The 18,870-nt window shown below is 38.0% G+C and overlaps 1 protein-coding gene across 1 annotated transcript in view; it reads left to right on the forward strand.

Moving 5' to 3' along the window:
- SOHLH2 (spermatogenesis and oogenesis specific basic helix-loop-helix 2) overlaps positions 1-18,125 on the forward strand; it is a 46,143-nt gene extending 28,018 nt beyond the window's left edge. Inside the window, exons 8-12 of the mRNA XM_069466954.1 lie at positions 12,522-12,669; positions 12,828-12,919; positions 13,576-13,697; positions 16,322-16,575; positions 18,105-18,125. Coding sequence (XP_069323055.1) covers positions 12,522-12,669; positions 12,828-12,919; positions 13,576-13,697; positions 16,322-16,575; positions 18,105-18,125 — 637 coding nt within the window. The remainder of the gene's footprint in view (positions 1-12,521; positions 12,670-12,827; positions 12,920-13,575; positions 13,698-16,321; positions 16,576-18,104) is intronic.
- Positions 18,126-18,870: the final 745 nt, after the last annotated feature.

Genomic DNA, 18,870 nt, shown 5'->3' on the forward strand with positions numbered 1-18,870 from the left:
TGTGGAGTTGGCCCTTTGATTCTAGAAGGTCTAGGCTAGAAGTACAGACTTAGAGGTGTCAGGGCACAGCATCTATTTGAAGCAATGGATGGTAGGGATGGATGCATAATAACGGCGGAAAACATGTAGGAAAATGACGAGTGGAGAAGCGAACCTTAGGAAAATTTCAGTATTTAAGGTCCAGGCAGCAGGGAGGGAATCAGGGAGAAAGAGTTACTAGGGGGATAAGATTACCAAGAGGGAGCGGGATAGAGGAGACCAGGGGAGAGGCATTTCCTAAAGGAACGGGGCACAGGAGTACAATGTAGTGCGGAGATTAAGTACAGTAAGAACTAATCGTTCGTTGCCTGTTTGTATCTAGCCAGGCCTAAATGTCACTGATCTGGCAAAAATCATTTGATTGGTATGGTTAGGGAAGAAGGAAGCACCACAGCAGAAAGATGGGAAGTGAAAGGTGGGAACATAGGTGAAAGGAAGGAGCAGATGAAGGTGTGAGTTATTTAAAAGAGGACTAAGGGCAAAGTGAGAAATTTTGATTAGACTGGACCAGACTTGAGCATGTGTATGTTTACATTACAAAAGCAAACAGCTTGGAGAGAGAAGTGTATTAAAGATATTCATGTTCTGGTTATCTGTGGCTGCCTAAAAAATGAAAAGAAAATTTACTGGCTTGAAACAACCACCATTTTATTGTGTTTCATGATTTTATGGGTTAGCAGTTTGAGCAGAGCTCAGCCAGACAATTCCGCTGCCTACATGACATTAACTAAGGTCACTCAGTAGTCTTCAAGCTGGCGGATGCTACAGTCGGGAGGGTCCAAGACCTCACATGTCTGCAGCCTTTGCAGGGATGGTTGGAAAACTGAGCTCCGACTACCGCACTGAAGCTTCTCCAGGATGGTAGTTTTAGGGTTGTTGGACTTCTTATGTGGTAGCTTAGGGTTCCTGGAGAGAAGGTTCCATGAGACGGGAAGTGTCTTCTGCCATGTGCTGTTGGTCAAAGCAGTGGCAGAGCCCACCCAGACCCCAGGGAGAGGGGACATAGACCCCACCTCTCAGTGGGAGGAATGTCAAAGAATTTTAATCCCCCACAGCTGCTGAGGGGTGTTAGTGGAGTTCGCAGGGTTAGCACCCCTGAGGAGGCAGAAGGCAGTGGGGTCCAGAACCAGGTGGGAGACACCTCTTCCACTGCAAAGGGAGGGGGGGAGTCAAGGCTCAGTGTGGGTGCAGATGAGGTTTCTGATGGGGCTGGGCAGGGGGAGGAGTTGAGCAAGTTCCGTGCTGAATGGCCTCAATTATCTGCTGAAGGCGAGTGGGAAGATGGTGGGCCTTACGGTTTGATGAGGTGGGATGGTGGATAGGCCAGTCTGGCCCAAAAGGGCTTCACCCACATGACTGCTGCCTAGGCCGGGTCAAGAGTTAGAGCCCCCTGGCCAGTGCTGTCCCATAGGTTTCACTTATCTGAAGCAACATGAGAAAAATACTGTGCAATATGTATTTTTCAAGCTAGAATTTATATCTCAAGATATAAATTGTATTCTCCATACTTTATTTGTTGTTAGAATCATGGTGATGTTAGTATATGGTTCCAATGGAATGATATTGGGAGACATCTGTTCATTATTTTTCATGTCCAGATCTAATGTTGGGAATCTCTTGTTGGTCCCCCAAGGTTATGTGTTAGTTTTGTTTTTTTAATTTTAATGGTTGATGAAAATAAAAATCTAAGAACCACTCATCTAGGACACTAAAAAGATGCGGCATTATTTGAAGGACTAGAAATCTTTGTTTCCCAAAAAGAAAAGCTGTGACAAGGACCCCCCCCCCCCCCACTTCCTCTTTAGATTTGCTTGGAAGATACCAGAAGGTAAACAAGCCATCTCTAATCGGTTTTTGCCTTTCCTTCTTCTTACTGCTTCTGCTTGTGCCCCTGAACCTGAAAATGGTTACTTCTAGACTAACCTTTTTGCTCCTCCTCCCCCTGCTTTACATATAGTTTTAGGGGGTTTTATTTTGTTTTTAAGCAGCTCAGGGAAACATGCTGTTTGCTAATGTTAAGAAAATGATAGTTCTGGCTGATGGTTTTGAGTATTTGCATGTGGGATTTTTTTTTTTTTTTTTTTTTTTTGAGACAAAGTCTCTCTCTGTCGCCCTTGCTGTAGTGCAGTGGCATCATCACAGCTCACTGCAACCTCAAACTCTTGGGCCCAAGAGATCCTCCTACCTTAGCCTCCAGAGTAGCTGGGACTCCAGTTGTATGCCACCACGCCTGGCTAATCTTTCTATTTTTAGTAGAGACTGGTCTCTTGCTCAGGCTGGTATCAAACTCCTGAGCTCAATCAATCCTCCTGCCTTAGCCTCCCAGAGTACTATGATTACAGCTATGAGCACTGTGCCTGGCCAGGAATTTTTTTCTATATAACAACTCCAATACCCCTGTTTTCATTAGAAGAACAGATTAATAAAAATTAGCTAACTAATTCTTATATTCCTGGTGAAATACCTTTCATTGTATTTTTAAAAATGCATAAACGTGTTTTTATGGTGCACGGTATGTACTTTTCTAAATAATACCGTCCTTTTTTGTGCGTGCCCATGAGACTGACATGATGGTGGTTTAATAATTTTCAGGGTGTCTGCTCACTTGGAAAAAAGTGAAAGTGAGCTTTGCCATACTCTCCCACAGATGAAGGCTTTTCCAGCACTGGCAAGTCTTAAAAATTCAAGGAAGATAGAACAGGAAGTTCTCAGAGGGTCCAAAGTTGTGTCTGGCCCAGAGACCTCTCCCTCTGAGTCCTTGTTTGCTTGAGACACATTTGTACAGAGGAGAGACCCAAGTAGACATCCTTGCCTTGTTCTAATCTTGGAGGGAAAGTGTTACCATTACATAAGATATAAGATCTAGGTTTTTGTCCATGCCTTTCATCAGCTTAAGAAAATTCCCTTCTAGTCCTAATTCAGGTTTTTATCATGAATAGATATAAAATTTTGTCTGTTTTTTTCCTGTATCTATTAAGATGATTATATGATTTTTTTCTATTTTCTGCTAATGTGGTGATTACATTTATTTTTTAAAATGCTAAACTCTACTTTGTCCTGATGTATTGTCCTTTTACTTTATTGCTGGTTTAGATTTGCTAATATTTTGTTAACAATTTTTATATCTGCGGTTATGAAGGCTGTTGGTCTATAGTTTTTATAAAGTCTAATTTCTGTATCAGGGAAATGCTGACCTCATAAAATGAAATGCAAAGTCTTCTCTTCTGTTTTCTGAAAGAGTTTGTGTAGGAATAATATATTTGATAGAATTCAACAATGAAGTCATCTAGGCTTCGAATTTTCTCTGTGGGAAGGTTTAAATTACAAACTCAATTTCTTTAATGATTATAGAACTCAGTATTTTATTTTCTCCTATGTCAGTTTGAGTTAATTTATGTCTTTCAAGAAATTTGTCCATTTAATCTAAGTTGTCAGATTTATCGAACAACTTTGTAATACTCTTTTATTATCATTTTAATGTATTTAGATCTGCAGCGATGGCTTCTTTCATTCTTGATATTGATAATTTGGGTTTTTCTGTTAGTCTAGCAAAAGGTTTTTCAGTTTTACTGATTCTCTCTGTTGTTTGCCCATTTTATATTTCATTGATTTCTGTTTTAAGAGGGTCTCACTCTGTGGCTCAGGCTGGAATGCAATGGCACGATCATAGCTCACTGTATCCTCAAAGTCCTGGCCTCAAGCGATCCTCCTGCCTGGGCCTCCCAAAGTGCTGCGATTATGGGCGTGAGCCACCGTACCCGGCCTACTTTGTTCTTTTTATCTGTCTTCTTAGGTAGAAACTTAGATAATTGATTTTAACTTTTTCTTCTATAAGCATTTAAAACTAAAAATTTCTCTTTATAAAAGTTTTTCTCTAAGCAATGCTTTGGCTGCATCTCATAAATTTTGATATATTTTCACTGAAATATGAATCATTAAGTTCAAAATATTTTCTCATATCCCTTGTGATTTTTTTTCTTTTACCAGTGAAGCATGTAACTTAATTTCCACATGTTTGGAGATTTTTCAAGTACTGATTTATAATTTAATTATGTTGTCATCTGAGAATATACTCTGTAAGGTTTCTATCATTTGATACTTCTGAGACTTGTTTTATGGCCCAAAGTATAGTCTCTCTTGATTAATGTTCCATGTGCATTTGCAAAAAATGTATAGTCTGCTATTTTGGGTTGTGGTGTTGTATAAATATTAATTAGGTGGAATTGGTTGATAGTGTTTTTCATATATTCTGTACTCTTACTGATTTTTTTGAGGGTTAAATTCTTCAGTGATAACTGTAGATTTGTCTATTTTTCCCTTTATTTCTGACAGTTTTTGGTTCATGTATTTTGAAACTTTGTTGTTAGATGCCTGTCTTCTTGTTGAATTCACCCATTTATCATTAGGAAATGATAATGCTAATTTATCTATTCTAGTACTCCTTATCTTAAAATCTACTTTGATATTAATATAGCTTTCTTATGATTAGTATTTGCATGGTTTTCTTGTAACCTGTATATGTCATTATATTTAAAGAGCATCTCTTGTAAACAGCATGTAGTTGAATCTTATTTTTATTTTTTATTTGCCCATTTCTTACAATCTCTGTTGCTCAGTTGTTTAGTCCATCTACATATAATTACTGTTAAGTTTGATTTTAGGTTTATAATTTTTCTATTTGTTTTCACTAGTCAAATCTATTTTCTTTTACGTTTTTTTTTCTCATTTTCTGTCTTCTTTTGAATTTATCAAGTATACTTCAGCATTCCTTTTTATCTCTTCTATTGCCTTTTTAGTGAAAACTATTTGTTTTATTGGTTGCTTTAGGGATTCTAATATGCATCCTTAACTTTTAGTCTACCTTGAATATTATGGTATTAAGGGTATAAATACCCTTAGAATACAACAGTATATTTCCATTTGCCTTCTTCCATTTTTTATTATTGTTGTCATACATTTTCACATGTGTTAAAACTCTGCATTGTCATTAGTTTTGCTTTAAACAGGAACCTATTGCTTTAGTTATCTATTACTTTCTAACAAATTACCCCAAAGTTTGGTGCCTTCAAACAACACCCTATTTATCGTATCTCACAATTGAACAAGTCATCAATTTGGGCAGAGCTGTGCTCTGTGATTCTTCTCTACATGGTCTTAACTGTGGTCACTCCATGGTGTTCAGCAAATGGCCTGTCTGGAGAGTCCGGCACAGCTTCGTCTGCATGTATGGTCTTCTGATGGGGATGGCTGGAGGCTGTGCTCAAATGGTCTGCTCTCTGCCCTGTGGTCTCATCACCTCTCCCCATGGTCTCTCCAGCAAGCAAGGCAGACCTGTCACGTGAGACCAGGGTTCTGTGAGACCAGTGTTGAAGCTCTGTTTTCCAAAATGCTAGTCCCAGAACTTTCATAGAGTCACTTCTCCAGATATCTTTTGTTTAAAGCAGGGACAGGCCAGGAGAGATTCAATGGGAAGGGGAAATAGACCCTAACTCTTCATTGGAGAAATGATAAATAATTTTCAGTCACTTCAATCTGTAACTGTTCTTTTTTTAAACTCAAATTTTAGATTTTTTTTCTTAACTGTTTACAAGGTTATTTGTGAGTTGCAAAACTTCTCTCTCCATGAATTTCCTTGTATTACCATGTTTTACTCCTGTTTTCTCCCACTCAGTCGAGGCTGCTACGGAGAGACAGAAAGCACCAGGGCACTTTTTTCCTTGCATCTGTAGGGAAATCTTAGCAGCAAATAATGCTGCTCTAGGCCTGTCACATATATGCAGCCTCTTGGCTTTTAAAATGTTAATAAATTAGAAAACTACTTTTATGTATGCCACCATATTTATCATGTCTTATGCCCTTCACTTCTTTGTGTAAATCATACTTCCATCATATATTGTTTCTCAACAGCAAATAGTGAGATAAAGACATTTTCACATAAAAGATAACTTAGAGATTTTGACACCAGCAGATCTGCAGGGTAAGAAAGCTGAAGGAAATTCTTCAGGTTGAAGGGAAATTATGCCAGTGAAAACTTGGATTGCTGGGAAGGACTAAACAGTATCAGAAATGATAAATATGTGAATAAATATTTTAAAACAGACATTTTTCTTTTTAATTTATTTAAAATGCTTAACAGTATTATAAGCAAAAAGTATAGCATTGTATTGTGGAATTTGTAATATGTGTTTAATGTACATAGGACAACTATAACATAAAGAATGAGTGGGATAAATGTACTTACGTGACTGCAGCATTTATACACTTTAGGTGATGTCATAAAATATTGACCCTAGACTTTGCAAAGTTCATATATTTATATATGAATATATATGAACTATATACAATTTTGAAATATATATTATATATATATATATTATTTTAATCCCTGGAGCAAACTAAAGAGATACATAGAATGCCTAGCTGTGAAGCCAAGTGATAAATTAAAATTAGATTTTAAAAAACATTCAAAAAGAAGGCAGGAAAGGAGGAACAGAAGAACAAAAAAGTCAGAGACAACAGGAGAAAAAAATTGTAAAATAATAGACCTTTATCCAACTATATCCAACTTACAGGCAGAAATTTTCAGAATAAACAAAAACTAAGACTGGTATATTTGCTGTCCATAAGAGACAAACTTTAAATATAAAGACATAATAAAGTAATAGAAAAACATCCACTGTGGAAACAATAAGTGTGAGAAGATCAGATTGGCTATGTTAATATCAAATAAAGTGTTCTTGAAGACAAATGGTATCATTGAGGTAAAGAGGGGTATTTCATAATGAGAGCAGTGAGTGTCAACTTATCTCAATGATATAAAAATCACAAAGAGCATGTGATTATAATGGAGCTTCGAAGTATTCGGATCAAAAATTTACAGAATTAAAGGGACAAATATAGACAATTCTACACCCATTATTGGAGATTTAACACCTCTCTCTCAGCAATTTATATAACTAGACACCAAAAAATCAGTAAGATATGGAGATGCAAACAGTATTAACCACCTTGATATAATGGATATTTGTAGAACACTACACCCAACAATTGCAGCAGAATACTCCTTCTTTTCAAGGCCATATGGTGCATTCACTTATACTGTACACCGGGAGATATAAGAAGTCTCAATACATTTAAAAGGGTTTAATTCATAAAGAGCATGTCCCTGACCTCAATTAAATTAGAAATCAGTAAAAATAAGATTTAAAGGGAAGCCCCAGGTATATGGAAATTTAAAAAAACACTTCTAAATAAATCCATGGGTAAAAGAAAAAAAATGACAAGAAAAATTAGAAAATATTTCAAAATGAATGATTATGAGAATAGACTATGTCAAAATTTGTGGGATGAAAGTAAAGCAAAATTTAGGGAAAACACTGTGGCTTTAAATGCTTATATTAGAAAAGGCAAAGGGTCTAAAAATCAGTGATATGAGGTTCCATCTTAGCTAGAAAAAGTAACAACAACAACAACAAAAACCCAACGTAAGTAGGGAGGTTGGAAGGAGCCTAGGAGAGAAAATAAACACAGTTTGTCAATATCATGAATGAAAATGGGGTTATTAATATAGATCCTATAAATGTAAAAAGTGTATTTTGAACAATTTCAGGCCAATAAATCCAACAGTTTAGACGAAATGGACAAATTCTTGAAAAACAATTTGCCAAAACTGACACCAGATGAAGCAGAAAATATGAATAGTCCTAATAGTCCTATGTATTAAAGAAATTGGATTTGCTATCAAAAACCTTATCAGAGAGAAAAATACCACATCCATATGGTTTTACCAATGAATTTTATCAAGCATTTAAAGAAGTAAACCAATCTTAAACAAATTCTTATAGAAAATGGAAGAGGGAACACTTCCTAACCCCTTTCATGAGGCCAGCATAACCCTAAACCTAACAAAAACATTATAAAAAAAGAAAATTACAGACCAATATCCCTCATGAACATAAGGACAAAAATATGTAACATAATTTTAGAAAATTCCAAAAATACATAAAGACACAGTGTATCATGACCATATCAGGTTTATCTTAGGAAAGCAAGGCTGGTATCATATAACATTCAAAAAGCAAACAATGAAATTCACCATGTTAACAGAATAAAGAGAAAAACTATATGATTGACAGATTAAGAAAAATTACTTGACAACATTCAATATCCTTTCAGGATTAAAACCTTTCAGTAAATAGATATGGAAGAGAACCTTCTCAGTCTATGAAAGGGCATGTATAAAAAACTTCTAGCTAACATTATGTTTAATGATGAAATTCTGACTGTTCCTTAAGAAGGTCAGAACCAAAATAAGAGTGCCCAATCTTACCATTTCTATTCATCATCTAAATAATCTTACCATTACAGTTAGGCATGATAAATAATAGATAAACAGATTAGAAAGGAAGAAGGAAACCCCTCTTACTTGTAGATGGCATGATTGTGTATAAAGTCCTAAGACATTTACAAAACAACTGCTAGAACCAAAAAATGAATATAGCAGGGTTGCAGAATATAAGGTCAATGTGCAAAAATCAATTGTATTTTATTAACAGCAAACAATTGTAAAATAAAAATTTTAAAAGTATGACATTTATAATAGAATAGCCTTAGAATACTTAGGAGCAAATATGCAAAAAGACACAAAAGATCTGTATATTAATCATTCAAAATGTTGCTATGAGAAATTAAAAACTAAATCATGCATTATATCATAATCATGAATTAAAAGATTCACTATTGTTAAGATGTCAGTTCTCACCAAATTGAAATATGACTATATTTGAATCCAAATCAAATCCCAGCAAGTTGACAAGATGATTTAAAAATGTGTGAAAAGGACTTAGAATATCCAAAACAATCTTGCAAAAGTATAAGAAAGTTGGAGGCTTAAACCATGTGACTTAAAGACTTATAAAGCTACAATCATCAGTATGTAACTGGCATAAAGATTGACAAATAGACCAATAGAACACAATAGCCCAGTACTGGATCTACATATTTATGGTCATTTGATTTTCAACAAAAGCACCAAAGCAAACATTTGGGTGAAAAAAAAGCCTTTTTAATAATTGGTGTTGGAACAACTAGATATCCATACAGAAAAATAATTTACCCCGCCCATTACCTCACACCATATAAAAAATTAATTCAAGATGGAGCATGGTCAGAGCTATACTATAAAGCTAAAATTATGAAGCGTCTGGGATGGCACTGTTTGGTCAAATTTTCTACAGTGTTAGAATTGCTTATATCTGCATCATCCAATACAGTAGCCACTAATAACACGTAGTTATTGAGTGTTTGAGATGTGGCTATTACAACTTAAGAAAATGAATTTTAAATTAAATTTATTTTTAATTTATATTTAAATAGACTCAGGTAGATAATGGCTATGGTATTGGACAATACAGTTCTACAAGAAGACAGTAGAACATCATCATGAGGTGAAGGTAGGCAGATGTTCTTTAGAGAGGAAAACAATAACCATAAAAGAGAGTAAATAAATTACATTTATCAAAATTTAAAACTTTTGCTATCAAAGGACACCTTTAAGAAAATAGACAAGCCAGAGACTGGGAAGAAAGATTTGTCAAACAGATATCTAACAAAAACTAGTATCCAGGATATGTAAAGAACTCCAAAAGCTCAGTATAAAATACCAGCAATTGAATTAGAATGTAGGCAAAATGTTTGAGCAGACACTTCACAAAGGAAGCTATACAAGTGCCCAGTAAGCACAGGAAAAAGTGCTCAACGTCCTTAGTTGTCAGGAATTTGCAAATTACAACATATACATATATACTATAAAGGCCAAAATGCTACAATTAAAACTACTGATAATATTAAATATTGTCAAAGATTTGGAAGAACAAGAAGTCTCATACATTGATGGTAAAATGATGCTACTTTGGTAAAAGTTCTGCCAGAAACCCATCATTTCTATTCCTGGTTATTTACCCAAGAAAAATTAAAACATGAATTCACAAAAAGATGTCAAGGATGATCTAGCAGCCTTATTTATAATGACCCAAAACTGGAAACAGCCCAGTGTTCATCAGTAAGTGAATGGATAAATAAACTATAGCATATTTACGCTATGGAACACTATCGCTCAATAAAAAGGAACCAACTACTGATACAGGCAGCCACATGGATAAATCCCAGAACCTCATTCCGAGTGAAAGAAGCCCTGCAAAAGAACACATGCTGTAAGATTTGATTTGTATCAAATAAATATAAATCAAATTTATATTTGAGGACAGGCAAAAGTAATGTGGGATGGAAAAATGTCAAAAATGTAGCTGCCCTGTGGGCCCGGGGGATGGGATTAACTGGGAAGGCACACAAAGGACTTTCTGGGGTTGTGACGATGTTGATTAGGGTTTATGTTACACAGTTTTATTTGTCCAAACTCACAGAATGGGACCCGTAAGATTTGTACATTTTATCTTATGTAACTTTTACTTGAAAATAAAATAATTTGAACTCGAGCTAATGATGTTTTTAGGGGTATAGTGTATTGAAGTCTACAACTTACTCTGATGTGTTCAAGTGGGTTGATGTAAGATCAGGAGATGATACGTATGCAATCAAGCAAATAGATTGACCATCCTTCATCTAAAAATCCAAAATCTGAAATGCTCCAAAATCTGAAACTTTTTGAGCACCAGCGTGAGAGAGTGACACCTTTTCTTGCTGATGCTTCAATGTATGCAAACTTTGTTTCACACACAAAATTACTAAAAATACTGTATAAAATGACCTTTGGGCTATGTATATAAAGTATATATGAAACATAAATGAATTTTCTGTGAAGCTTTGAGTCCCATCCCAAGATATTTCCTTATATATGTGCAAATATCCCCAAATCCAAAAACGTCTGAGATGTAAAACATTTTGGTCCCAAGCATTTTGGGCAAGGGATGCTCAACCTGTGGAATAAATGTTAATTGTAGTGGACTCTCAACTTTTCTGTATGTTTGAACATTTTCCTACTGTTGAAAAAGATGTTCAATAGGATTTTTCATTATGAAAGTGACATATACCTAGCAAAAATATTTGGAAAATATAGAAAATGAAAGGAATAAAAATTATTCATAGTCCAGACAACCAGAAATAACTATTACTTGATGTTTTTGCCTTCAGTCTTTTTTTATGCTTCGTTTTTCCTTTGCTTAATGACTGCAGTTATATTTTACACGCTGTTACGTACCCAATTGTTGTCCAGTAAGCTTTATAACATATCACTTCCACTGCCAGATGATATTGTACTACACTACTATACTATAGCTTACTTAAGGCATTCTCCTATATCGTGTGTTTGGGTTGTTTTCCATGTTTTACTAATGTACTGCCGTAATGAGTGTCTGTGTACAAAAAGTTGGCTCTTTGTTTTAGATTATCTCCTTAGGATAGATCTTTGTAAGTGGAAGTACTATTCCAAAGAGAAGAGTTTCAAAGCCCTTCGTACACTTTGTCAAATTGTTGACTCTTCCACCCTTTCTTTCCAGAATAGTTCCTGAGACACTTCCGCGGAACCCACAGAGCTCCTCAAAGCTCAATGAGAACACCACTGATATAGAATATTTGAGTTATTCACTGGCTATATGTCAAACTGTATGTTTGGTTTAATTTCTCTGCCATTCTGAGGTTTAGAGAGGTTTAGTAGTTTGCCTAAGGTCCCAAGCTAGTAGCCAGCAGAGCCGCCGTTCCACCCCATATATGTCAAGGCAGCATCCAGCACCAAACAGGTGCTTGATAATGTTTATGAAATGAGCCCATGAATGAATGAAGACACCAGGGGCTTAAATCAATTAGATCTACATTGCCTATCTATTTCCCTTCAGAGCTATGAAAGACTTAGGTTAGTGTCTGATACTAGCCTGGGTGTTGTTCTCGTTTGCATGCTGGTTTATTCGTTCTGTCTCTACCTCTTGTAAAGGAAGCAGCTTTCTGATTTTCCCTTGGCTCCAGAGCGACATGTAAAGCCGGTCTGTTACAAGATGCTAATGGAAATGCAGTCCAGTTCCTAGTGTCTTGAAGTTCTTGACTGCTCTTTGCTGTCTAGGTTTCTAGTGTGAACCACAAAAGGATTGATATATAGCGTGCGATTCTCTTCACCAAAGGGCAGAGTGGTCTGTTGGTTTCCATAGGCGGCAGTGGGCAGGGGGAGGCGTGTTTGCCTCTAGTGTCAGGGCATCCTTGCGCTGCAGCAGGCCTGGGGCCAGCAGCTGGGGCTGCCGTCAGCACACAGCTCCTGGTGCGGCAGTATGAGTGGGCGCCCAGGAAGTTGTGATTCCCGGGGCTGTGAGGGCCTCTCTGGCTTGTGGGGACACAGCTTTTCTCCGAAACAGAGACTAGACTGGGGAGGGTGGGGGCAGTCCTTTACAAACATACCCAGGGGGAAGGGTTGTTTGTCCTTGGATACAAGGAAAAGAATGAGACTAATTACTCCTTATTTGTTACAATTCTCTGTCCAGAGAAAGAATCAAGTATTGCTGTGAGCAGCTGCGCATTCTCTTGCCGTTTGTAAAGGGGAGGAAGAATGATGCGGCTTCTGTTCTTGAGGCAACAGTTGATTACGTGAAATACATCACAGAGCAAATCCCTCCAGCCGTCATGGACCAGGTATTTGACTCTTAAAGCCTTGAATTTTATCCTTATATACAATGCTTTAATGCTACAGTTTTCTTTTTATTTTTCTGTAATTGGAAATGTATGTGTCTTTGTATATCTGTAAAAGTATCTATATCTATCTAAATATATTTCTATCTCCATGTTTTCAGATTGCAGAAGTACTCCAGAGCAATAGGAGGTTTTCTAAGAAACAGCAAATGCCCATCCACCTGTCTCTCCCAGGCACCATCCTGGCACAAAGGTACGATGAGGCCTCTTGTGAATCTGGAGTCTGCTTGTTGTTTTCCTCCAATGCCGATGCTAGATGTGTAGACAGAAACTGAACCCATCCTCAGTGAAAAGTTCAGAGATTTATTAAGGATCGGTGAACTCTCCCCAGGGCTGACGTGTATCACTTCATTCCAGCGATAAACATGTATAATATTCCATCATTTGACTCACCCTCACTTCTCCTTTTGTTATTTCTGAGGATCTTAAAATGGAGCTTGGCTGCCTGTGACTGTAGTGACCATGGCAATCCCAGCAGGGGCACAAGGGACTCCAGTGTTCCTCTGCCTGGGAGGTTTACAGGCCCTGGAATACTCCAGCCCCATTTCAATGAGTGATCCTTAAAGCATCTCACTAGTGCAAAATGGTGACGTGCCAAGTGATCGCTTCCTTATGTGAATTGAATAGAATCCGTAAACACAGAGAAACTATAGAAGAAAAGCACGTCATTCATTCCTGCACATCCTGGGTCATGTTCAACTCTTTGTTCATATGTAAATAATCCATAGTTGAGGCTCTGTCAGTGTGTTTTAGAAGTTGAATGATGAAAGAGTACTTGAACTCAGCAATGTTCATATTGTCTTCCTTGCAAAATATACAAAGTATTTTTTTCTTTTCTTTCCTTTCAAGGGAAAACAATGTGTTGACAAGCACTTACTCACCTGTGAGGGGAATCCAATTCCTGGCTAACAAGTGCGTGAATATGTATTCTGTTCCTGCCGCAGGGGCCTCCCTAGATGAAGCTGTGAGAGGTGAGCTCTGCCTAACACCTGTGCCACTTATGCTTGGGCCTGCGTGGCTGCCCCCTGCACCCCTGGGCTGCTGTGCATTCCTGCAAGCTGCCATAACCTCCCCCCATAAACATAACGAAGGGGACTCTGCTGGATTTGTCTTCATTGCCCCTACCCACTTTCTAATATCCTTTACTTGGACGTTTTGTTTGTTTATTGCCTATCTTCTCCTATTAGAGTGTCAATTCCATGAAAGCCAGGATTTATTTATTTATTTATTTATTTGCCTGTTTTATTCATTGCTGTGTTTCTAGTACCAAGAACAATGACCAACACACAGTAGGGGCTCAAGAAATCTCATCATATGAACATTCATCACAAAACAAATGTTTACCCACTGGCAGGCATTTTTGTTATACGTGTCATAGAAGCCTAGGCATGCCCACATACTTGTAGAAATAAGAAGGTGGAAAAAAATAGAGCCAGGGAAAAGAACACAGCTACCAGTTTGTGAGTTTTAGTATTCCTGAAGGCTACTCCCCTTGGAGAAACCATGAAGGTATGAACCTCCTAACCTGAAAGTTAGATGCAAGATGACAGGGGCTCAGGTCTCCCTTCTGGCAACTGTCCCCCGAGGGGTTCTGCTCTCACACCACACTCCTCTGTGCCGGAATGTGCTTCCCCTCACTCCCTGGTTAGCTCCACGTCTATCCCCAAGTTCTCAGCTTAAATGTTCCTGCCTCAAACATGGGGACACAAGGGTGAACAAGACGCAGTTCTTGTTCTTACAGAGCTTACAAATTAGTGGCAGAGGGGTTGCAAAAGCAAAATACGGTTCACGTGGTACTTTAAGTGCTGTCGTGGAGGTACTGTGCATTTGTAGGGATGTAGTGGAAGCCATGGAAATCAATGGGGATGGTGTCCACGGGCAAAAGAGAATGGGGTCCAAAATAGAACCCAGTCCTCCTTGTTCATATCATCAAACAAGCCTCAGCGAGCTCTATTAGTCAGTTTAGACTTTTCTCCTGACTTAGGGGAAAGGAGATGAGAGTAGAAAAGAGTTGCCACGAGCCATGGTTAATCTACTTAAAGTAGCTGTGGCTGAATGTGACATGGAATGATTAAATCAGCCCAGATTAAGTCAGATAGAGGTCAGGCCAGAGGCATATGCCTGTCAGTGTTATTTCTTGCACATACAATACTATTTATATCCTGCAAAGTCTCTGAAACACTCTTTTCATGGCAGCGTAGTGAGCTCAGGCCTTTCTGTGCCCCAGCACCTGTGGCATTGCACCTCAGGAGACCGCTCTCGGGACACACGGATATACTAGGACCGTAGACTTAGGGCGTGATCAGACCGGAGGAGACCTTGAAGGTCATTAAGGTCAATGAGTCAAAATCCCCATTTTAATTGTGTTTAAATACATTTTTGCATTTGAAAAGCAATGCTGATCCTTTACTAACCGGGCTAAGATAATCACTGTGTTCATTTTTTATGCATTTCCTTTCAAGTCTTTTTCCAGGTACATTTTTCTAAATCATAGTGGAAATCCCATTTTGTCTCCTGATGTGGGGTCTTAAATATTTTAATTTGTTGTTATGTAGCCCTCATCACCATTTTAATGGTTTTAATAGTTTTTCAGATGATTTATAGAGTGATTTTCTTAGCCATCTTCCAGTTGCTACGTTTAGCATTTCCAGGTTGGGGCAAGAGTGGTTTTATAGGTCATGTGATAGGAAATACTTTCCCATATGTAGGATTTTCTGTATTTTAGACTATTCCTTGGGCTGGATTCCTGGGAGTGTGTGATGAATGAGTTAGAGAACAGAGAACATGAGTGTATGGATAGCTTCTGATGCACGTTGCCAAATTGTTTTTGAAAGAGAACTGGAAGAGTGGTCATCGGTTAAGTCTTCCAAATTTCACTTTCACCACCCACATCAGAAAGTTGAAGGCTAAAGAAGTTAAATGACCAGCCAAGGTCCTGAGATTTCTGTGCTAAGCCTGACCTGTGACACAGATGTGTTTAGACTTCATCAGCTTGACTTTTGTGTTCTTTTTCATAAATCTCTGTGCACATTTGCTTAAATTATTTTTCACAAACATTTCAGATACATTTGTATTTAAAGTGGACATAAAATTATATCATTTAACTTTCATTATTATTAATGTCCAGAAGAAAATAAATATTTACAGTATTACTTGAGATGATATTGTTAGCATTGTATATTTCAAATTTTTTTCTTCTAGTTACGTGCAGACTATAGATATGTAATGATATAACCTACTTCAGTGATAGAAAATCAACCAAACTTTATTTTCGACTGAATGGAATTGTTCTTGCTTCATAGGAATGGTCAATTTTGTTTATGCTAAAAGCCAAACACACATATCAGAAGCCACAGAGATCTGCTGCTTCTCTAAAATCTTTTAATGACACACAAACACTAATTTATAGTGTATGCATTGCACTAAATGTCACTATTAAAAAGTTTGCTTTGTTTTCCATCAGCATTTGAGTGTAACAGTAGTACAGATTTGTAACGTGAAGAAATGAGATAGAGGACAATTTATTTCAAATATAGTAGTTTGGAGTTATAGAATTGTGCAGACTGACAGATACTTGTTTTCTTTCTTATTAAAGGTCAGTCCGCCTCCACTGCAGAGAATGCTGTTGGTGATCTGTATAAAGCTTGCATTCCCAGTGCAGCTCTCTCTCTGAATTCCTTCCATGTCAGATATTATTCTAAAGTCATCCCTTCCTATGATGCAGCTGCCGTAACAAATCAGAACATCTCAATTCATTTACCTTCAGCTGTGCCCAAAGTCTCACAGTTCCTTCCTCAGCACTGCAATTCTGTGTTGGGCCAGACGTGCACAACACATCCCAACTGTCTGGTAAGTCTTCAGGGCTCCACGGATCAGATCGGGCTCTTTCGCGCCAGCTGGCAGGGGCCCCAGACTCGCATTTTGTTGTTATTCATTTATTTATTTTGCATTTTGTTGTTAATACTCTGGTCGGAAGACTGGGACCTAGGACCAGAGCTGGTTTCTAAGTTACTCTTCCCCGATGAGTGAGAAGGAGGTGCAGTTAGCGCGGGCTCTCACTCCCCGTGCTGCAGAGCTGGTATCTGGATGTCCAGAATCAGTGCGTCTGGATGCAGCTCTGCTAGCTTGACCTTAAGTGACCAGATGGAACCTGATTTCCTCTGGAGCTGATTGCCCCTCCCTTCTACCCCCAGCTTCTGCTCAGAGCTTCTGTAATGCCACCTCCCATTTCACCATCATCCTAGACCGGCTCCGTGACCGGCTGCTGCTTATCTTCAGGCCGGCAGCAACTCTCCTACTATCTCAGAACCTGTTCTTCCCATCCCCAGCCAGGCTGATTTCAGATACCAGAGGTCCTCCTACTGCAGGTATTCACTGAGCACCCCTGATATTCCGGCATTGTGGTAAGAATGTGGTGTGTAAAGATAGATATGATCTCTGCCCCTATGAAGCTTTAGGGTCATGGGGATGCAGACAGAGAAGCAGGCCATCTCAATATGGATGGGAGCAGGTAGGAGCAGCACCGCACCATGTGTGATACCATCTAGACTCGGGAGCAGGCAGAGACTGCTGGTACCCTGGAGAGCACTGTCTGTGCCAAGATCTAAAGACTAAGAACCAGCCTGGGAGAGGGGTTAGGAGCCAGGGGTATGGGGGGCAGAGCACTCCCAGCAGATGGAATAAGTGGTGTCTGCATTTTTTTTGGAAGAACTGTCTAGTTCCAGAGGAAGACTCAAACCGGACTGGCCTGCTTAAAATGGACTTCTGATAACTTTAATATGGTGGCTGATACTTTTGCATTTTGTTAATAGCTAACATGTTTTGGGTACACAATAAGTAATGTGCCAAATACTCCGTGCACCTAATGTGGATGATCCAATGAATCCCTGAAGCAATCCTTTGAGGGTAGATACTGTTATGATTGCCACGTGACATCTCTAAAATGGGAATAATAGTGACCTTCCCAAAAAAGACTCATGAGAAAAAATATTCTAAAGAGAAACTATAATTTACAAAGAAATGTTAAAATGTGAAGTGTCTACAGATGTAGTAATGTTGCTAATGATCATCTATATTCCAACAGGAAGACCAGGGTAAATGAAAGAAAGGATGACAAAATTCTTCTTTTTTTTTTATTGTTTACCTATACTTACTTTGTGTGATTTTTGTTGGAGAATTGTTGTAAGATAGTAATTACTTTTAATAACACTAAATAATACATATTTTAAAACCTGTAGGTTTATTCACCTGAAGATTACACATGGTTTTACACATCATTTACTATTGTTTTAGGACACAGAATATATACTTGTGATATTATGAGTAAGAACAGACCAGGATTCAATTAACATATATATATATATTTTTCTTTTCTACAGCAACAGTTTTGGGCATATTAATAGCACATGTTTGCAATTCACACTCTAGACCACCTACTGGGCACAGTTTGACAATATAGGAAAAGTAGAACAAAGAATGATTTTGAAAGCTCCACCCAGAGACCTAATATCAAAAGAGTTGGCATTGTCTGACTTCTGATAAGTGTGCTCACAGCTTCTGCAGATGGAAAGACCAGCAGCAAAAGAGCCGGCCACACACTCTCCCTCATCTTCATACGCACTTGGATCTCCCCCAACCAGACAGAAACGGCCTCCGTGACCTACACTCTTTGTTCTCCAAAAATATTCCACAATTTATGAAAAAAATGTACGCTCTAAAGAAGATCCATGTAGACTCGATAAAGTGGTGAGATCGGGAAGGTGATACCTTGTCACTGAGTACAGATATTGCAGCTTGATTCTTATTTTTAGTATCCCTGTGAATTACTGTCACTTATTTCTAGGTGGTATCTTTTCCAAATTTGACATTTTAGGGAGTTTCCTTCTTTATTCACCACCCAAACTAAGATATATAGAGAGATGCTGAAAGAGGTGTTTACCTGCTCACTTGACTACTAAGGAATAAACTGATGTGTGTTTGCATTTCACGATCCCCTGAGTGGAAATGATAGCTAATAGGTAAATTTTTCTTTCTGGATCTTTAGTTGCAGACTAGCAGGGCCTTGCTTTCTTTGTTTTTCATGTCTTCCTCCCTATGGGTATTAGAAAAGACTATTGAAAATAAGGGGAGAAAAATGTTTGTTTT

This window comes from Eulemur rufifrons, chromosome 4 (genome assembly GCF_041146395.1).
Source record: "Eulemur rufifrons isolate Redbay chromosome 4, OSU_ERuf_1, whole genome shotgun sequence".
NCBI lineage: Eukaryota > Metazoa > Chordata > Mammalia > Primates > Lemuridae > Eulemur > Eulemur rufifrons.